General features: G+C 47.7%; 1 protein-coding gene across 11 annotated transcripts in view; it reads right to left on the bottom strand.

The window, feature by feature from the left end:
- Positions 1-20,190: 20,190 nt before the first annotated feature.
- Positions 20,191-22,741, bottom strand: part of PTPN13 (protein tyrosine phosphatase non-receptor type 13) — a 350,570-nt gene continuing 348,019 nt past the window's right edge. For all 11 annotated transcript variants that reach the window (XM_040326640.1, XM_040326643.1, XM_040326655.1 and 8 more), the window contains one exon: positions 20,191-20,800. In XM_040326640.1, coding sequence (XP_040182574.1) covers positions 20,714-20,800 — 87 coding nt within the window. In that variant the 3' untranslated portion in view covers positions 20,191-20,713. The remainder of the gene's footprint in view (positions 20,801-22,741) is intronic.

Raw genomic sequence — 22,741 nt, 5'->3', positions numbered from 1 at the left:
CATTGACTCCTAAATGCACTAAAATGCAAAGTGCAATTTTCTGCACATGGAAATTGCATGGTACAAACGCATCATGCAGTTTCCTTGTGGCTGCCTTTTTAAAAAGATGCCAGGACCTTTTCCCAGCAGAAACACAGGCGCAGCAGCCCATTCAAACGAATGGTGTGTCGTGCCTGCACCCCTGGGCTGCAATGTAAAGAATTGGGGTAATCGCACGAAACTGCGATGCGGACCTCGGCTGGAAGAAAATTTTACTTATCGGACCTCCATGAATTTTAATTCAATACCCCTGGGCTATACTGTGGATCTCTTTGCTTTCACCTCCTTCTGCTCTAATATACTGTATATTCGTATGGTAAGCTTTCATGTTATATGTTAGCTGGCCCAATGCTACCACCTAGTGGATCTATATATAGTTGCATCCTGCTATTTGGCTTTCTTCTGGCCATCCTTTGACAACATTAGTTCTAGCAGCCTTTAATGACCAGACTGCATGTAAAGTAATGCTGACTGATTGGAAATAACCTTACTTTAAAAATAAGATCAATGGTAAAAATCATGCTAAGATAACTGGGCCTCAGTGATATTGTATAATTTTGTTCTATATAGGTTAATATTAAGACACTATTAATACCACCCAAATTAAGTATTTGGATCCTGCTTCATTGACCTTGGCAACACAAAAAGATGATTTACAGTGTATATGAGGCTGCATCTGTTATAGGTCTAGTAAGAAGACAATTAAAAAAGTAATATAAAATCCAAGATACAGTAGCTTAAATTCAGAATCACCATTTTTAAAGAGATATGCAGTCTAGATTTAAAGGATCACTAAAGGAATTTTTTTTTTTAGCTAAATAGCTTCCTTTACCTTACTGCAGTACTGGTTTCATGTCTTCATTGTTCGTTTTTGCTTTGAAGTAGCTGTAATTCTGCTGTGATCTCCACACTTCCTGCTTGTCTGGCTCCTTATGAAAAATTTCATGGCAGCTTTTCACTGTGGTCCAAGCTGTGTGTCTAAAACTCCTCAGAACCAATCAGATTCATTTTAAAAACAAAACACTGCCCTGGATTTGTTTGTTTTTGTTCTGTGGGTCTCTTTACTTCACAGAAACATGAAACCAGTTTAAAAACGAAAGTGAAACTGCAGGTACATTATATGATTGAATTTCATCTATTTTTAATCATTTTTAAAAGGAATCAGTTAACTTTTATGTCTCTATACCCTGTAAACAGTCATTTCAGCAAAAATGTTTTTTCCTTTAGTGACCCTTTAAGTCAGGAAATACTGCTCCCTACAGGAATGACAGATTAAGAAAAGTGAATCCAAGCGAGCCACTCAGTTGTTACTACTGCAAAAAGGTAGGTAATTTTAGGTGGCAGTGCAGAAAATATTTAAAAGTCATTGAGTCAACAAATGTGGGAAAAGAAAATGGACTTGTCTCTACTGAACCATCTGCCCCAGCTCATTCAAAGAAAGTCAAGTAATTTTCACCCTACAGGAAAGAGCCAAGTGAAATGACAAATAGGAAAAAGGTAATTGGAGTTTTTTTGTTTTTTTTTTAGACAAGTGTGGACATCCCCATGTAAAAGCTAAAATGAATGGTTCAACAGCTCTCATTGATGGCTGGCAACCATTCAAGAGTATACCCTGTATTGCAAGGAGAAAGAAGGTAAAAAAGGGGGAGGGGTATGCCTATATATCAAGAATAATGTACAAGTCAATGTGAGAGATGACATCACTAAGGGAGCTAGGGAGGAGGTAGAATCCTTATGGGTAGAGCCAGGGGCGGACTGACCATTGAGTCACTCGGGCACTGCCCGAGGGCCCCATGCCACTAGGGGGCCCCATCCGGGTTGCCAGGCTCAGTAAAACCAGGGACAGTATGTAAAAATCTGTGTTTTTTTTAGATCTGTCCCTGATATGTCCGAAAATGACATGCTTTTAATGTGAATATCCCAAGATTTTAGCTGCCCACCTCTGCACTACCTCCTGGCGTGGTGGCCATCTGTAAGCCAGAGGGGCCCCATACTCTTCTATTGCCCGGGGGCCCCATGAGTTGTCAGTCCGCCCCTGGGTAGAGCTCCAAAGGGATGAAGCTAAGGGGAAAATAACACTGGTAGTATGCTTTAGGGCCGCTAACCTGAAGGAGGAGGGGGAGACAGATCTCCTATCACAATTTGGATTATCAGCAAGGATGGGAAGTGTTATCATAATGGGGGATTTTAATTATCCAGACAGACTGGGTGGAGGGAATCACACATTCATTTAAGGCTCGCCAGTACTTAAATGTCTTGCAGGACAATTTTATGAGTCAGATGGTAGACGCACCAACTAGAAAAATAAAGCGTTACTGGATCTACTGATTACCAACAATACAGACCTGATCACAGATGTGGAAATACAGGACAATTTAGGTAACATCGATCACAGGTCAATTGGCTTCAGTATAAATCGCACAAATAGGAAACATAAGGGGAATACAAAGACACAATTTCAAAAGAGCCAAATTAGCTAAACTACGAACCTTGCTAGAAGGCATAAATTGGGATAAAATCTTAGGCACAAAGAACACAGAGGAGAGATGGGTTTGTTTTAAGAGCATATTAAATAAGGGAATTAGCCAATGCATCCATTGGGTAATAAATGTAAAAGAGCGAACAAAGGTCCCGGATGGCTTAACTTCAAAGTAAAAATGCATATAAAAGCAAAGGAGAAGGCCTTCAAAAAATATAAGGTTGAGTGATCATCATCAGCATTCAGGCTTTATAAAGAATGCAACAAGAAATGTAAGGGCGCAATTAGGGTGGCTAGATAGAACATGAGAGACATAGCGGAGAGCCAAATAAAATCCCAAGAAATTCTTTAAGTATGTAAACAGTAATAAAGGGAGGACAGGCCATATTGGCCCCATAAAGAATGAGGAAGGACATCTGGTTACCAAGGATGGGGAGATGGCGAAGGTATTGAATTATTTTTTCTTCTCAGTCTTCACAAGGAAATCGGGGGGGGGGGGGGGGGGCTTTCGTAACCAAAACTGCAGTGTATGACATATCACAGGAGACACCTCCATGGTTTAACAGAGGACAGAATTAAAATTAGACTTGGGAAACTTCACATTAACCACCTTAGACCCGGACCATTATGCAGGTAAAGGACCTGGCCAGTTTTTGCGATTCGGCACTGCGGCGCTTTAACTGACAATTGCACGGTCGTGCGATGTGGCTCCCAAACAAAATTGGCGTCCTTTTTTTTCCCACAAATAGAGCTTTCTTTTAGTGGTATTTGATCACCTCTGCAGTTTTTATTTTTTGCGCTATAAACAAAAATAGAGCGACAATTTTGAAAAAAAAAAAACATTATTTTTTACTTTTTGCTATAATAAATACACCCCAAAAAGATATAAAAAAAACATTTTTTTCTCAGTTTAGGCCGATACGTATTCTTGTACATATTTTTGGTAAAAAAAAAAAAAATCGCAATAAGCGTTTATCGATTGGTTTGCGCAAAATTTATAGCATTTACAAAATAGGGGATAGTTTTATTGCATCTTTATTAATAATTTTTTTTACTACTAATGGTGGCGATCAGCGATTTTTTTCGTGTGTACAAGTAATGTAAGTAATGTACAAGTCAATGTGAGAGATGACATCACTAAGGGAGCTAGGGAGGAGGTAGAATCCTTATGGGTAGAGCCAGGGGCGGACTGACCATTGAGTCACCATTGAGTTAATAAATCCATGGGGCCAGATGGCTTGCACACAAGGGTACTTGGGGAACTCAGTCAAGTAATTGCCAGACCATTGTTCCTAATTTTTACTGTCAGGCTACCGACTGGAATGGTACCAGCTGATTGTTGGAGAAAAGCCAATGTAGCACCAATATTTAAAAAGGGCCCAAAATACATCCCTGGGAATTACAGACAAGTTAGCCTAACATCAATAGTATGTAAGCTCTTGGAAGGGATGATAAGGGACTATATACAAGATTTTAGTAATGAGAACGGTATCATTAGCAGTAATCAACATGGATTCATGAAGAATCGTTCTTGCCAAACCAATCTGTTAACCTTCTGTTAGGAGGTGAGTTGTCATCTAGATAAAGGAAGGCCCGTAGACGTGGTGTATCTGGATTTTGCAAAAGCATTTGACACAGTTCCCTATAAACATTTACTATACAAAATAAGGTCTGTTGGGATGGACCATAGGGTGAGTACATGGATTGAAAACTGGCTACAAGGGCAAGTTCAGAGTGTGGTGATAAATAGGGAGTATTCAGAATGGTCAAAAGGTGGGTAGTGGGGTCCCCCAGGGTTCTGTGCTGGGACCAATCCTGTTTAATTTGTTCATAAATGACCTGGAGGATGGGGTAAACAGTTCAATCTCTGTATTTGTGGATGATACCAAGCTAAGCAGGGAAATAACTTCTCTGCAGGATGTGGAAACCTTGCAAGAAGATCTGAACAAATTAATGGGGTGGGCAACTACATAGTAAATGAGGTTCAATTTAGAAAAATTTAAAAGAATGCATTTGGGTGGCAAAAATATGAATACAATCTATACACTGGGGGGAGAACCTCTGGGGGAATCTAGGATGGAAAAGGACCTGGGGGTCCTAGTAGATAGGCTCAGCAATGACATGCAATGCCAAGCTGCTGCTAACAAAGCAAACAGAATATAGGCATGCATTAAAAAGGGGATTAACTCCAGAGATAAAACAATTTTCCCACTCTACAAGGCTCTGGTCTGGCCGCACCTAGAGTATGCTGTCCCCTTCTGGGCACCAGTCCTCAGAAGGAAGTACTGGAAACAGGGCCGGACTGGGAGTAAAAACCAGCCCTGGAAAACATTTCATACCAGCCCCATAGCATTATTATACCAGCCCAACATCATAACGTCATTATTTTCTTGTTCATAAAAGAGAAAACCATACATTTTAAAGAAACATTTAAAGAGCGTATTATATAAAGATAAGACACATATGAAAGCACATGGGGCTAGGGAGATTAATATATATATATATATATATATATATTACAGTGGAACCTCGGATTACGAGCATAATCCGTTCCAGGAGAATGCTCGTAATCCAAAGTACTCACATATCAAAGTGAGTTTGCCCATTGAAGTTAATGGAAACAAAAATAATTTGTTCCGCATTGACTTCAATTGCATGCAATACCGCATGTGGCCAGAGGTGGGGGGCACCGGAGAGCATCGGAGACACTCAGAAATGTCACTTGCCACTTGTCCCTCGTCACCAGATTCAGCATGTCACGACAGCAGGGGACTGGGTGACAGAGGACTGGGTGACAGCAGGGGACTGGGTGACAGGGGACAGCAAAAGACTGGGTGACAGCAGAAGACTGGGTGACAGCAGGGGACTGGGTGACACAGGGCTGGGTGACACAGGGCTGGGTGACAGAGGACTGGGTGACAGCAGGAGACTGTGTGAAAGCAGGGGACTGGGTGACGCGGGCGACAGCGTGAGATAGGGGACTGGGTGACACTGGGGACTGGGTGACACAGGACTGGGTGACAGCAGGGGGCTGGGTGACAGCAGGGAACTGGGTGACACAGAGGACTGGGTGACACAGAGGACTGGGTGAGATAGGGGACTGGGTGACACAGGGCTGGGTGACACTGGGGACTGGGTGAGATAGGGGACTGGGTGACAGCAGGGGAATGGGTGACACAGGGGACTGGGTGACACAGGGCTGGGTGACACAGGGGGCTGGGTGACACAGGGCTAGGTGACACAGGGGGCTGGGTGACACAGGGCTGGGTGACACAGGGGACTGGGTGACTTCAGGGGGCTGGGTGACAGCAGGGGGCTGGGTGAGATAGGGGACTGGGTGACACAGGGGGCTGGGTGACACAGGGGGCTGGGTGACACAGGGGGCTGGGTGACACAGGGGACTGGGTGACACAGGGGACTGGGTGACAGGACTGGGTGTCACAGGGGACTGGGTGACACAGGGCTGAGTGACAGAAGGGACTGGGTGACACAGGGGGCTGGGTGACACAGGGGGCTGGGTACACAGGGGGCTGGGTGACACTGGATTGTAAAATCAATTAGGAGCATAGAAATAATAAACACTGCCATTGTATGTGACAAGAAATTTAGAGGCCAGCTGAGCAGCAACAGGTCTGTGTATGGCCAGAGCAGGGAGTGCTTGTGAGGTATACTACCCCCCCCCTCCCACATGACTTACCTCGCTCTGGGATGACTCCTGTATTATTATTCTGGGCTCCACATCTTCACTGGAGTAGTACTATTAAGATACACCGGCACCATCAGCATCTCCTATGGTTGACCTGGCCCCTGAGGTAAGGAGGGAGTCAGGGAGCGGAGCCCATAGCACAGCCACACACGAAGCTCCAACTTCCAGGTCACAGGAGGTGGACAGGTCAGGAGCTTCTCCCTCACTGGTGCGGTGCTAACGCCTCACGGGCAGATGAAACGGGGAAAGCAGCACCGCCACCACGGCGTTCTGACGTTCTGCTGCTCGGCGGCTCCTCCCCTCGGGCACATGATCACGCTGCATCTCCTTTAGGCGTGCGCGCGCCGCATCAGATGCATTGTACAGCGGCGATGGCGGCCGCGGCTCTCCGGCCTCCTGCTGCTTTTTGAATGATGGCAGGCAAAAGCGGCCTCAGGGGACTGAATGAAAACGGCCTACTGGGATATTTCCCGGTATCCCGGTAGGCCAGTCCGGCCCTGACTGGAAATGGAGAGAGTACAAAGAAGGGCAACAAAGCTTATAAAGGGTCTGGAGGATATTAGTTATGAGCAAAGGTTGCAAGCACTGAACTTGTTCTCTCTGGAGAAGAGAGGCTTGAGAGGTGATATAATTTAAATTTACAAATACCATACTGGTGACCCCACAATAGAGATACAACTTTCTCGCGGAAGAATAGAGGTTTAAACCTTAAACTACATAGAGGGTTCTTTACTATTAGAGCGGTGATCTCAGCAGTGGGCATCAATAGTTTCAAGAAGCTATTAGATAAGCACCTGAAGGACCACAACATATAGGGATATACAAGGTAATACTGACATATAATCAAACACATAGGTTGGACTTGATGGACTTTTTTCAATTTCACCTACTATGTAACTATGATGCATCAACAACTGCTAGAATGCTAATTAAATCATGTTTTTCCAGTCTGGGGTATACCAACAAACCCCAGCAGTGACAGAGGATCCCACTTTACAGGTAAAACCATGCAGGGAATGTGTAAAATCTTGGTAGTACAGCAGAGATTTAATGTGCCATATCATCCACAGTCTGCAGGTATTGTGGAAAGAATAGTAGAAAGAAATGTTTGGACAGCCGCACTCTGGAAAAACCTTCTTGGTTGCCTTTTATTGATAAAAGTTTTCAAACACCACACATCACAGCAAAAACAGGGGCATCACCACCCCCCCCCTCGCATAAGGAGCGCCACAAGTTGCCGAAAGAAGCCAAACGTCGGTGCGCAGGCGCCGTATAGCGCCGACTCGACGTTCGGCTTCTTTCGGCAACTCGTGACGCTCCTTATGCGACGGGGGTGGTAGTTTTTGTCATCACGTCAATCACTAACTGCTGCATAGGAACGCCCACTCCCGCGGGATTCACTACCCGGAAGCCGGGTAAGAAAATGGCTATACGAGGTATGTACAGCAAAAAAAAATAAAAAAATACATCGGCATACTGTCAATGTCGAGAGTGAGCTCAATGTAATGTTAGAATTGTTTTTAGGGTGAACCCCTGCTTTAAAGTGGTTGTACACCGTGAACAACCACTTTTACCTACAGGTAAACCTAGATCGATGATGGCGAAGCTTGGCACCCCAGATGTTTTGGAACTACATTTCCCATGATGCTCATCTACACTGCAGAGTGCATGAGCATCACGGGAAATGTAGTTCCAAAACATCTGGGGTGCCAAGGTTCGCCATCACTGGCCTAGATTAAGGCTTACCTGTAGGTGCTGGAAATATCTCCTAAACCTCCACGGTTTAGGAGATATTTACAAGAGAGACGAGCACCAATATCTACAGTGCAGGCGCACGTTAGAAACGGCGATTGTGGCATTTCTAAAGGATGTAATGCCGTGACTGGCAGCTTCCGTCACGCGACTCAGGCCAGTAACAGAGCCGGAGTTCGCGGGCTGGAAGGGGGGGGGGGTGAAGAATGGACCCTCACTGCCAGTGGGGACATCGCAGGTTTCAGTTTCAGGTAAGTGACACATAATGGGCTACTATGCGATGCATAGTAGCCCATTATGCTTTACCTTTGCAGGGAAATAGAGGAAGTAAAACCCATCAGGGTTTACTTCCTCTTTAAGGACTGCTGCTTAGAAAAAAACAGACCCATCTAACGTGTAAAACAACATTCATAATACATTTATTAATGATGTATTCAGAGACTTTCTGGACATTTTCGTAATTGTATACTTGGATGACATCTTGATTTTCTCTGTAACCCTTGATCTGCACAGTGGACATTTCAAGAGTGTTCTGTACTGGCTCCACCAACATGGACTATATGCTAAACCTGAGTAGTGTGAATTTGAGCAGCAGAGTATCCAAATCTTGGGCTTGGTGATTTCCATAGCTAGAATTAAGATGGACTCCCAAAAAGTTTCTTCTATACAGGCATTTAAGGTGTGTACTTTTACGTACACAGCAGGACCAGAGCATGTATGTAAAACAAAAATGTACTTAAAGAGGAGTTCCACCTAAAAATGGAACTTCCTCTTAACCCACTCCCCTTACATGCCACATTTGGCATGTAATTTTTTTGGGGGGGGGAGTGGGGGCTTCAGGAGAAGGGGACTTCCTGTCCCACTTCCTCCTTCCGCCGAGGGGCTGGAAAGGCGATTCGCTTAATCGTCAACCTTGTAAATTTTAGTGAGAGTGTGAACAGACCACCAGGTTCGCCGCCTTACATACCTGTGAGACAGACGCTTGATGACGCTTGATGTCGGAAAGCCCAGGAGGCACCTATTGCTGCAAAAAGGAAGGCTGCGGGTGTAGCACCGCTTTATCCTTGTGGAGGATCAAGTAGGGGGGACTTGCAAGACAAGGCCGCCAATTCAGAAACCCTCCTGACTGATGTAATAGCCACCAGAAAGGCTACCTTCTGAGAGAGTGTCAAAAGGGGAATCTCTCTGATGTTCTCAAAGGGAGGTTTCTAAAGTACCGAGAGCACCAGATTAAAATCCCACAGGGGTAGTGGTGGGCCAACCGGAGGGGCCACATGTCGAACCCCCAGCACAAACCTACTCACCAGTAGATGAGCCGCCAAGGGTCGTTGAAAGAAAACAGCCAAGGCTGAAATCTGCCTCTTAATGGTGCTTAGGGCAGGTTTTTGATCCACCCCATGCTGTAAAAAACAGCAGGATCCTGGAAACTGAATAAGCCTGTGGGCGCCACTCCATCTCCTCACACATGGAGATGTAGGCCTTCCACGTGCGATGATAGATCTTCCGAGAAGATGACTTACGTGCCCTCAACATGGTGAAAATTACTGAGTCCGACAGACCTCGATCCCTCAGTACCTGACTTTCCACAGCCATGCTATTAAAGCCAGCGACTATAAAGCAGGATGAAGAATAGGACCTTGCGACAGAAGGTCCTCTTGCATTGGCAGTCGCCAAGGGACATCTGCCACCAGGCGTACAAGGTCGGCGTACCAAGGGCGCCAAGGTCAATTTTGGAATCACTGGGATGCCCTCAGTCTCCACTCTGCGAAGCAGACGAGGAAGAAACTTCAGCGGGGGGGGAAGGCATATATCAGCTGATACTGTCTGCATGGAGCCACAAACACGTCCGTTGCATCCATCCAAGGATCCCTGGAGATCCACGTCTGGCATGCCCCGTCTCCGGCAAAATAGCTGAAACACATTCAGGTGTAGTGAACATTCTCCTTGGTCCAACATCTGGCGACTTAAGTAGTCTGCTTGCCAGGTTTCTACGCCCGGAATATATACGGTCGACAGGGCTGGTACGCTCCGCTCTGCCCATCGAAGGATGTGAGCGACCTCCAATGCTACAGCCAAGCTTCTTGTTCCTCCTTGATGGTTGACATATGCCACCGCCGTGGCATTATCTGACTGGATGTCCCTGAAGCCTCTGTGACCTATGTGGAAAGGCACAGTTCGATAGCCCGAAGTTCCAGCACATTGATCGACAGGCGGGATTCTTCCTGCGTCCATTGACCCTGTGTCGATTGAACGCCCCAGTCACCTCCCCAGCCAGTCAGGTTGGCATCCGTCGTGATCACCGTTCAATGAAAGGGAAGGAACGATTTTCCAGACTGAAGGGCCGGAGACCTCAGCCACCATACCAGGAAAGCCCTGATTAGCTGACTCACCCGGATTTGACAATCCATGGACAACAGAAACTTGTTCCATTTGGACAAGATCTCCTCTTGAAAGACACGAGTGTGGAATTGAGACCCAGGACTCGCATGCAGAAGCACAGCTTCGACCACCTGCAGGATACCAACAGCTTCACCGCAGTCCAAGAGTCTGCAACTTGCCCAAGTAGAGGAAAACTCTTGCCTCTGAGGAGTCCAGATATTCCAGGCGCTGAGTTAGCACCAACACCGACTTCTGGAGGTTCAGTACCCAACCGAACTCTTGAAGAGTCTAAATGGCTATTACCACATCCTCCTCTAATTCTGAGCCTGAAGCGGCTCTGAGCAGGAGGTCGTCCAAGTAGCCCACAATAGCGATTCCTCGCTGCCTCAGCAGGGGCAGAATCCGGGCAAGCACCTTGGTGAAAACCCTCTGTGCCAAAGCCAGGTCAAAAGGGAGAGCCACAAATTGGTAGTGGTCGCCCCTGACCGCAAAACGCATAAATCTCTGATGCCTGGCAAATATGGGGACATGCAAGTATGCATTCTTGATGTCCAAGGACGCCAGAAAATCCCCCGGATGGGGTGCAGCGACCACAGAGCGAACTGATTCCATCTTGAACTTTCGTACTCTCACAAAAGTGTTGAGGGCCTTGAGGTCCAGGATTTTTGGGGCTACAAACAGATTGGAGTAGAATCCTTGAAACCTTCCCGGCAGCGGCACAGGTACTATTACCCTGCGCCTCAGCAGGTCCTGCACTGCCCCCAATAGGGTGTTCATCTTCTTCCGGCTCATCGGAAGGTTTGAGGGAAAGAATCTGTTTGGTGGACAAGAAAGAAACTCCATCTTGTACCCCGATGAAACCACTTCGCAAACCCACTTGTCAGAAAGCAGGGCGGTCCAAAGAGCTGCAAACTCGCGAAGGTGACCCCCCCACCCGAGAGTCGGGAGGGGGCATACTTTCATGCTGTCGCAGATTTGTTAGCAGGCTTGTTTGGCTTACGAACCCAGGGATGTTTTTGTCCACCAGCCTGCCCCTTGTCAGCCTGGGAACGCTTACCTGCGGGTCCAGACTGACAAAAAAACCTCGCTTTTGAGCGGAAAAGGAGGGCCCAGGCCTTCGGCGTGGCTCCTTACCTTGCCTGGATTGTGGGAGCAGCATGCCAGTGGAATTCTTAATGTCGTCCAGCGAGGCTCCAAAAAGCCTCTCTCCCTGGAAGGGCAAATCCGACAGAGCCTTCTTGGAAGTCTGGTCCGCTGACCAGCATTTAAGCCAAATCAGGAGACGTAGTACCACAGTAGATACTGAGGCTCTGAAAAGCAAGGGAGCTGTATCCAGGGCTGCATCGCAGACACACGTAAGGCCATGCACCAACTGGTCGGACAGTTCTACGCAGACCGGGGAAGCCTGTTGCTTCTCCAATTCACAGTGCAACAATTTTGCCCATTTGGTAAGTGTCTGACACCAGGGCCGCGGCCAAGACTGTCTGGAAGGCTTAACCCAGCATGGTGAACATGGATCGGGCCACTGCTTCGGACCTCCTATCTTCAAAATCCTTAAATGCAGGGGTCCCCTCCACCAGAATCCTGGTGAACTTGTTCAACCTGGATACCGGGGGGGGGTCCATTCCTTCAGAAGGCTCTCCTCAAAAGGGTAATGGATCGCCATGCATTTTGGGGCCGAAAAAAGCCTGCTGCGGTCATTCCCACTCCTTGTCAATAAACTTATCAAAATAAGTTACACAAGGAAACACCTTAGCAGTGCGGGTCAGCTTGTGGGACCCAAAAGGGACCGACACCTCAGTAGATGCCCTGGCTGTATCCTCTAGCTTGAGGGTTTCCTGCACTGCAGTGATAAGTGCTCCAACAAGCGCCTTCTCCTACGCTGACCCGGACACAGTCTTCCCCACCATCCAAAAGGTCCTGGTCCGCATTCTCTGACACATCAGAACAGGGGCCCTGTGTGACAGCCATGCCCAAGTCTGAGTCAGAGCTTTCTCCAGAAGACAGTGGGGGCACTTTTTACCCCCCTTATACCCACACAACGCTTCCATCCTGGCAACAAGGGACCCCAGGACCGCCGACAAAGCGTCCACAGCCCCCACAAGTGCAGGAGCACTAGTTGCCATTACAGGAATGTCTGGGGAAGAAGCGCCCTCTGACGCTATGCTGACCCGCTCACCTGATGCCACCCAGGGACTCAGTCAAGTTACACAAAAGGCCCACCCTCCTTGCTGCTACAGGCCAGGGGTTTTCCCAGAGGACTCACCGCCCTGACCCAGGCACTGCACAGCGCGTGTCTGAGGAGGCTCTGAGGTGATCTGACGTTCGCGCCGTTCAGAATGATGAAACAAAACAGCGCTAGAGGCTAGAACCACACAAAGATGGCCGCCGGCCGCCTCAGCAAAAGTAAATGTCCGCCCGCTGTATGAGCAGCAGAAACAGCGCTGCTACAAGAAAATGGCCACCAGCTGTAATTGGCATTTGAAACAGCGCGACCACAGGAAAATGGCGTCGGCACATCCAAAATGGCGCAGATCGCTCTAAAGGCAAGCAAAAAAGGCTGCAAAAGCACTGGGCCTCCGAGCAGAGGCCCCCCACATGGCAGACCACCCACACCAGAGCGGACCCGGACACCCGCGCAGCCCCCAGCCAGGACCCGGAGCCCCCCTCAGGTACACAGCAGGCCCAGCAAAAACATGGGGAGGAGGGATAGACGAGTAGAGAGGAAAGGGAGGGTAAGAGACCCCCTAATCAACCACCCCAGGAATGTCCAGCTGTTCCATCCTGCCAAGACAGGCGGAACCTTACTTACCAGTCCCTGCGAGAACTGCTGGACGCGTTCCTGACAGACCCATCACTGAGCAGTACGGAGTGACTGACAGCCACTGCCCACTGTGACTCAGACAGCAGTAGCCTGGTCATGTGTGAGCCCCGGAGCATATAGCTCACCGGCCACCCCTGGAGCAATTGGGTATGTCGTGGCCGACCCAGCGCGTAGCTAAGGCCTGCTCACGCTCGATGGCCGGACTGGGGAGACTACAAGGATCTATATTATCCAGCCTGTCACCCAGTTGGCAGTTGATAGTAAATCTCAGGATCAAAAAGTAGAAAGAAAAACTAAAAACCAAAAATAAAAGTAAAAGTTCTCCAGGACCAATGGGCCCCTAGGGAGCAAGGTCCTTCTCCTATACTAGGCAGAAAAAAAACAGAGCTGCTGAAAGCAGGGTGAGGGGATATAGCCAGAAGGACCGCCCCCTGGGCTGTACTGTTTAGCTTTGCTGTTTTACATGTTTTTAAACTGTTTAACATGTCTGCCTAGTCCTCTCCTGATAGACAGAACAAAACCCTAATGTCAAGAATTAATGGAGCCGTGTCCGTCCATGAACAAAAGAGAAAACATCCTGTCTGGAGTGAGCCAATCATAAGACTGCACATAAACAGGACATGTTTTAAATTTTGCAGTTCTCTTTGTACCCAAAGGGGTATGGTGAGATGAAGGAGAATCAAACTGCATACTGCCAAGGCTCTTCTGGATGGCAGCAATGAGCCTTTCCACATTAGCAAGTATGTTGCATGAAGCTCCATCATCATAGCGGCATTCTGGGAGAAGAAAAATATTCTGCATCTGTCTGCAATACTGCCTCAATGTCCTCTTCATTCCCTTCTCTGTCTGCCTCGCCTAGCTCAGGCATATCAGGATCCCACTGAGGAAGAGAATAGGATAAAGAGGCTTGGAACTTCTTAGCCCTGGCCAAAGGAAATTGGGACATACAGTAGATGCAAAAAAATTTGCTTTTGTCAAGTAGGCCACTTGTGTGACTGAAATACAGCTAGAATCAGATACAGAGATTGGGGTTAGAGTCTGCCCTTGCTCCAGTGCAAGGGGCACATTATAATGGCCGTGTTCACACTATTCCGACAAGCGCTCCGACATTGGGAGCTCATGACGTTGAAAATTTCCCTATGGGAGCCGTCTTAACTGGTCCGACACATGTCGGAGCGACTTTGCAAATGCTCCCTGTACTACTTTGGTTCCGACTTTGATCCTTGTGACGAGATCCTTCCTCGCCCAGGTCCTGCTCTCCCGACACTCCTCTACTACCAGTGAGTCAGCTTGCAGATTGCAGCGTCTGATGGTCCAGTCATCCAAGGTTCCGGGGTCCGAACTACAGCTATGTGCCATTCAGACCCATTAAGAACAAACACCAGGCAGGCTGTATGTAAGTTCAAGCAGGACTCTTTATTTTCAAGTACACAGCACACTTTTATACAGAATTTTGGAACATCCCACTCCCAACAACCGCTTTCCTATTGGTCAATTGTAAAGTATATCCAGTCTTCACTCAAGTCCTCCTTGACCATGCAAATGAGGACTTGAAATTGTCAACAGGGATTGGTCCAATAGCTTGGATAGAAAGACTTGTGTATTGAGACAGAAGCCCCAGGGGGTAATCAATGTACACAATAACCCGGTCTACTTAATTACTACCTCTGAGAGGTTACATTGCTTTAGACAATAGAATGCTAATTCAATACAGCTGACAGGAGGCTTCTGACCTTTAGAACAATAAACACATACATCTTCACACATACATTCTAGATTCAATTAACCTTCAATCCATAGTTTTTTTAGCCAGACGGAGTGTCTCCGACACCCGCTCTTAGCCTGCAGAGCACAATAAAAGGTATTTCTCTAGCTGGTTCCACTTAGCATTTCAATAGCCGGTGTTCTTGCATTGAATGTCCCTCTCCTGTGTAACAGATGTCAAGTAGAAACACTTTAATATCTTAAGATCCATGACATTACTTCCCCTGGGAAACAGTCCAACAGCCGCAGTGGGACCCAAACGGGTCAACTCGAGGATGTTGGAAAAGTAGTCTTAAGGTTCCAGGACTGTCCGCTGGGATGACCCATCTGCCTTCCTGTTTTGAGGTCCTGGCCCATAATCGGATGGCAAGAGGCTCACATTCAGTCCTCTCCAAAAGCCCCTGTCCCAGCTAGGTCTGTCACACATCTCCCCCTTTGGCAGGAGACTAACACTGGGAGAGACCCCAATTCCGGTACCCACCCAGTACCCCAGATAACTTGTCCCAAACAGAGCATTACTCACCCAGCCAATCTCTGCCTCTCTCAGAGAACACGCCTGCCGCTGGGGAGAGGCCTGGACTGGCCCTTCTCCCTGGAGTCCTTTCAGCCGCTGGAGAGAAGACAGGGTGGCTGGGCTCAGTTCATCATGCCGTTGGGAATCTGGGCCAACTGGCCACCATTCCTGGGGTATACCAGTGGAGACTGCAGTCCCATCCACTGAGGCTAGGAAAAAATCCCCCGGTGCTTGCAAAGCAAAGCCGACATCCTCCTGTCTCAGTGCCGCACCATGTTCTGGGGTTGTGTCCGTGGAGATCGGAGTCCCATCCACTACCACCGGAACCCCCTCTTCTGTTAGTTGAGAGCAGAGGCCCGGGGCACTCTGCTCTGTTGCCAGCTCTTCCGCTGGGTTGCTGTGAGTGGGGACCACAGTCCCATCCACCGATATCCGCTCAAGCTGTAGTGGGGTGCAGCCGCCAGTAGCATCCTGTCCTGCTGCCAGTGATTCAGCTGGGAGTACGAGCTTTACCACCTCAGCTTGTTGCTGGGGAGGGGGGCCAACCGCCCCGGCTCCCTGAAACTCCACAGTCGGTCCTGGTGCTGGGCAGAGATGGCTAGCACTCTGCCCTGTTGCCAGCACTTCTGCTGGGGGTGCATAATCCATAACATCCTCTGAACAGTCCATACATTCTGTAATCTGTGGCTGGGGAGTGATCACCATCTTCTCACCCTGAGCCTCCGGAACTGCCACAGGGGTGGGGCAGAGGTCTTGATTCCTCTGTCCGGTGACCAGCGCTTCAGCTGAGGAAGTTCCTTGTAACTCCACAAATACTGCCCTTGGTGCTGGGCAGAGCACAGTGAGGTTTGGCCCTGATACCAGCTCTTCTGCTGGAGGCTCCCCAGGTTGTTCTTCCTCAGCAGAAAAGTCTATCAAATCCCCTGTCTCTACAACTGGTGCCTGGGGATAGAGGTTCACCATCTCCTGTCCATGAAACCCAGAAGATGCTATAGTTACTGAGCAGAGGTTAGCCGAGCTCAGCCCTGCAGTCAGCACTTCAGCTTTGGGAATGACAAGCTCCCGATTTTCCACTGCTGATTCATCAGCCAGGATTTCATCACTGTCAGCTGATATTTCCTCATAGTCCCAGGTAAAGGGAGCCCCACCCTGCTGCTGAGCGGAGTCTAGCAGCTGTTTGTAGGCAATTTCCAGCTCATGTTGCCGCTCTCGTTCTCTCTGTTGCCGCTCTCGTGCTCTCTGTTGCCACTCTCGTTCTCTCTGTTCCTGCAGCTGGAGGTCTCTAATGGTATTCTGTATGGTCGTCTCCGATGGGTTAGCACCATATAATGCCAACCGTTGTTGAACTCGCTGCTGGAACAAGTCTTCAACTGAACGGGGTCCTGCATCACCATCCCTCTGATCCATCTCGGCTAGCGTAATGATCAGGGTGGCCTTGTTCTTCCCACCGGTCCCTCCACGGCTCTCAAGCAAGTCTTTTAGCATGGTTCTCCTCCAGGCTGCATAGCTGGTCATTCATGGTGGTGGTTTGGAGTTGTCCCAGTAACTGGAGAGCAAATCCCACCGCTGCCAACCAATGTGACGAGATCCTTCCTCGCCCAGGTCCTGCTCTCCCGACACTCCTCTACTACCAGTGAGTCAGCTTGCAGATTGCAGCGTCTGATGGTCCAGTCATCCAAGGTTCCGGGGTCCGAACTACAGCTATGTGCCATTCAGACCCATTAAGAACAAACACCAGGCAGGCTGTATGTAAGTTCAAGCAGGACTCTTTATTTTCAAGTACACAGCACACTTTTATACAGAATTTTGGAACATCCCACTCCCAACAACCGCTTTCCTATTGGTCAATTGTAAAGTATATCCAGTCTTCACTCAAGTCCTCCTTGACCATGCAAATGAGGACTTGAAATTGTCAACAGGGATTGGTCCAATAGCTTGGATAGAAAGACTTGTGTATTGAGACAGAAGCCCCAGGGGGTAATCAATGTACACAATAACCCGGTCTACTTAATTACTACCTCTGAGAGGTTACATTGCTTTAGACAATAGAATGCTAATTCAATACAGCTGACAGGAGGCTTCTGACCTTTAGAACAATAAACACATACATCTTCACACATACATTCTAGATTCAATTAACCTTCAATCCATAGTTTTTTTAGCCAGACGGAGTGTCTCCGACACCCGCTCTTAGCCTGCAGAGCACAATAAAAGGTATTTCTCTAGCTGGTTCCACTTAGCATTTCAATAGCCGGTGTTCTTGCATTGAATGTCCCTCTCCTGTGTAACAGATGTCAAGTAGAAACACTTTAATATCTTAAGATCCATGACAATCCTACTTCACTCCATTGAACATCATTGAAGTCGGATCAAAGTCGGAACACAGTCTTGCATGCTCCGACTTTGGCATGCGACTTGTACTCTGCTGATCTTGAGGAGGAACTCCACGCCAAATTTTAACAAAAAAAACGGCATGGGTTCCCCTCCAAGAGCATACTAGGCCCATGGTTCTGGTGCGGATTTAAAGGGGTACCCCCTACACTGAAAAAATGGCGTGGGTGTCCCCCCAAAATCCATACCAGACCCGTATCCGAGCAGCAGCCCGGCAGGTCAGGAAAGGGGGTGGGGACGAGCGAGTGCCCCCCCCTCCTTAACCGTGCCAGGCCGCATGCCCTCAACATGGGGAGGTAGGTGCTCTGGGCCAGAGGGGCGCCCTGCGGCCCCCCCACCCCAAAGCACCCTGCCCCCATGTTGATGAGGACAGGGCCTCTTTCCGACAACCCTGGCCGCTGGTTGTCGGGGTCTGTGGGCGGGGGGCTTTTTGGAATCTGGGAGCCCCCTTTAACAAGGGGCCCGCCACCCTAGGTGAATGAGTATGGGGTACATCATACCCCTACCCATTCACCTGGAGGAAAAGTGTCAAAAAAATAAACACTATACAGGTTTTTAAAATATTTTATTAGTCAGCTCCGGGGGTCTTCTTCCGACTTCTCTGCTCTCCGGGGGTCTTCTTCCGTCTTCTACGCTCTCCGCGCTCCCCGGTTCTTCTCCCGCTCTCCGGTGCCTTCTGCCGGGCTGCGCCACTACCATCTTCTTTGTAGCTCTCTTACTAGCGGCGGCCAGCCCTGTCTTCTTCCGTCGCCTTCTTCCCTCTTCTTTTCTCGCACCGATTTATATAGGCCTCTTATGACGTGTCAGTCCCAGCATGCTCCGGGTGGTGACGTCACCACCCTGAGCATGCTGGGACTGTGACTTCATAAGAGGTCTATATAAATCACTGCACACCCGGCATTACAGCGGGAGGGAGCGTCGAGTCAACAACGGAAGAAAAGAAGAGGAAAGAAGGTGGTGACGGAAGAAGAACGGGCTGGCCGCCGCTAGTAAGAGAGCTACAAAGAAGATAGCAGCGGTGCAGCCCGGCAGAAGGCATCGAAGAGCAGGAGAAGAACCGGGTAACGCGGAGAGCAGAAGAAGAGAGCGGAGAAGACGGAAGAAGACCCCAGGTGAATGGGTAGGGGTACGATGTACCCCATACTCATTCACCTAGGGTGGGGGGCCGGTATCTGGGGGCCCCCTTGTTAAAGGGGACTCCCAGATTCCGATAAGCCCCCCGCCCGCAGACCCCGACAACCAAGGGGAGAGGCCCTATCATCAACATAGGGGCAGGGTGCTTTGGGGTGGGGGGGCCGCAGGGCGCCCCCTGCCCCAGAGCACCTACCTCCCCATGTTGAGGGCATGCGGCCTGGCATGGTTAAGGAGGGGGGGGCGCTCGCTCGTCCCCACCCCCTTTCCTGACCTGCCAGGCTGCTGCTCGGATACAGGTCTGGTATGGATTTTGGGGGGACCCCCACGCCGGTTTTTTGGCGTAGGGGGTTCCCCTTTAAATCCGCACCAGACCCATGGGCCTGGTATGCTCTTGGAGGGGAACCCATGCCATTTTTTTTGTTAAAATTTGGCGTGGAGTTCCCCCTCAAGATTCAAATCAAACACAGTGCCTGATATTGGCAGGGATACAAGTCGGATCCCTGCTCATTGAAAGTCGGACTTTAAGTCGCAGGGCAAAGTCGGATCAAAGTAGTATCCTGTCCATGAAAGTCGGATGGATGTAGTACCAATGTGGGATCAATGTAGGACCAATGTCGCAGAGCAAAGTAGGATGAAAGTCATGTAGTATAGTGTGAACCCAGTCTGAGACATGGATTGGCTACCATGCACAGCTGCAACAGATTTTGCACTCTCCAGTTGTAGTAAATCATTCTCAATTGCTACGTAAGTGTTTTGTGGGCCTTCAGGAGAGAGAATGTTCTGAAGTTTTGCAATGGCTGCTTTTCACCTGGTCTTTATCATAGCTATGCGAGAGGGTATCCCCCCTGTGGGATACAGAGTAAACACATCCAAAAGGAGAATGCAGCAACCTGGGTATGTACTGTCCTGTAGTGAATCCTTGTGGCAAAGAGGCAAGAAGAGGAAGCATTTGAGTACCTTATAAGGGCTCTAGGCAAAAGTGGTGGTAAAATGTGCAGCCAGTGGTGTGATGCAATACCTGATCATCCACATGACACAAAGCTCTAAGTGGTTGAGTTATAGCCCCACATTTTAAAAAGTTTACACTGTAGTGAAACAATTCAACTATCTCCCAATGTAGAACAGTAATGGTCAGAAACATAAAACAAATCGCGTCAGTATGAAAAAAGCAACACCCAAAGCTTTTGAAAGAATATACTTACAATAAGTACTTCAACGTGTATGTTTTTATTTACAGAGTGGAGAATGAACATGCCTACTTGTACAGGTAGGCACACTAACATTTCCTTGTAAAAGAATATAAATAGTACATAAAACTCTATATAAGTCAACATTATGAAATGTATGTAATAATTACAATAAACTTACTAGGTTTTGGTCTATAGAAATAATTATTTGTTTTTAAATACTGCTTTCAAATATTATCTAGAAAACTAAACTTTAAAATTCTGAAAATACTTGAAAATTGCTTGCAAATGTACATGCGTACCATGTTAACAAACATGTAATACGAATTATATTAAAAATACTGTTTTTACAATCCCCTTCACCCCTGAAATTTTTTAAAAAAGGCAGTTTATTTAACTGCACTTGGCATCCACTGGAGCTGAGACACGACAAGCTCAACATAAGTAAGCTACTAAAATGCAGCTCTTGTTATGGAAACATTAATAACTGGAATATAAAAGGCTTCTAGCCAGAGCTTATATCTCTGGAGAGATTTATAAGACACTATGAGACTGATCCTTTGTGCTGCTCTTCCTCTTGCAGTTGCTTTAGAATATAGAAGATAACTTGATAGCAGAAAATGTATTGCTCCTGCAACAAAAATAAAATTACATTTAGATTAATGCAGAAGGTCATGGATTTTGATTCAGTTCAGTAGTCTGTAAAAATTAGTGTAACCCTGTACTTTGCCCACAAGAGGTAGATAAACACACACGTTGCAAGCAAATTCTATGCTCTTATGTTCACAACACTCTCAGAATTCTGCTGCTAAAGCGCCAAGAAAAACCCAATACACTTCCTACTGCCTCCCACAATGCAGTAATGGGAGAGCAAACCAAGACTTGAGTAGAGAGGTAAGGTGGGGAGCAGACACTTTATGATGCTTATGTATAAAGGCTCGTACACACGATCGGATTTTCTGACAACAATTGTGTGATGGCAGGGTTTTTGTCAGATAATCCGACCGTTTGCATGCTCCATCAGACAATTGTTGTCGGAATTTCCGACAACAAATGTGGTATAGCATGCTCTCAAATTTTCCGACAACAAATATGTCCGTCGGACTAAAATCCAAAGTACAAACACGCATGTCCCGAACCAATGCCAACCATAAGACAACTTCAGCAAAAGTTGCCCAAAGGGTGGTGCTAAAGAGCAGAAAAAAAACACGTAGTTTTGTGTATGGTGGCTGAAAAAGTTCTGCCGTCTGTATGCAAAACAAGTTCATGGCCAACGCCCTTCACACAAAATTCCACGGATTTGTCCAATTGAAATGCAATCACGTGTACGAGGCTTTAGATTGTCTCCTGTGGGCAGAATGCAGGAAACTTTAAACTGGCCCTTTCAGAGCAGCGTAGGCCATTCCACGCTTTCTCTTGAAGCAAGTGGACTACTTTGAGAGATTTGGACATTGTTTTCTGACAGAGGCACACACTGCATCCATGGAAAATTTTCCAATACATCTCTGACAGAAGTTGATTAAACAACCGTTTTCTGTTAAGTGGGGAAGCCCATTTATTGATCAAAATTCTGCCTGCCCCCACTGGACCGGATACATTTTATTCAGTGTATGGTGTTTACTGTTATTTCCATGCTCTTGGTAAGGTTTCCCCTCGTTTGGTGTGTCGCCAAACAGGAAGTGAGGAGAATCATTTTAGGGAGGACACAAACCATACCAAGAGCCCTGGTATTGCTGTTTAACTTCAGTTTGATTTCCTTACTTCCTATTATGTTATCATGACAGAATATGAGGGGAAATCTTTCAAATTGTTATGGTTGGGCAATCTTCTGTGACCTGTGACGTGTCCCAGAAGATTGAAGGGAGGAAGGGGGAGAGGTAAACTTCCTTCTGGCGCCACTGAGCCCCAGGAGGAAGTGGGAGCTGGATGCCAAAAAAAAAATGGATCTCTGATAATCAGTGCCGGCCCAAGATATTGTGCTGCCTGGGACCAAGAATGAAATGCTGCCCCCCCCCCCCCAAATAAATCACGCCCACCATGGCTCTATACATGTATCCAGGGGTATAAAGTGACCTGCGCATTGCCGGCGGCCACGATGTCTTTTGCGCAAACTAACCATGTACGCTAATTGTGGGTTTTTTTTGTACCAAAAATATGTAGAAGAATACATATTGGCCTAAACTGATGAAGAAATTTGTTTTTTTACTATAGCAAAAAGTAATATATATTTTTTTTAAATTGTCGTTTTTTTGTTGTTTATAGCACAAAAAGTAAAAACCGTCAGTAGGGCAGTGGACGGTGTCAGTAGGGCAGTGGACGGTGTCAGTAGGGCAGTGGACGGTGTCAGTAGGGCAGTGGACGGTGTCAGTAGGGCAGTGGACGGTGTCAGTAGGGCAGTGGACGGTGTCAGTAGGGCAGTGGACGGTGTCAGTAGGGCAGTGGACGGTGTCAGTAGGGCAGTGGACGGTGTCAGTAGGGCAGTGGACGGTGTCAGCAGCATTGTACCTCCATCCAAAAACCTGAATCAGCTCTACTGAACCCAACCCCATAGAAACTGTTCACAAAGTGGCAC

This window comes from Rana temporaria, chromosome 1 (genome assembly GCF_905171775.1).
Source record: "Rana temporaria chromosome 1, aRanTem1.1, whole genome shotgun sequence".
NCBI lineage: Eukaryota > Metazoa > Chordata > Amphibia > Anura > Ranidae > Rana > Rana temporaria.
This window is presented reverse-complemented; position numbering and strand designations above follow the sequence as displayed.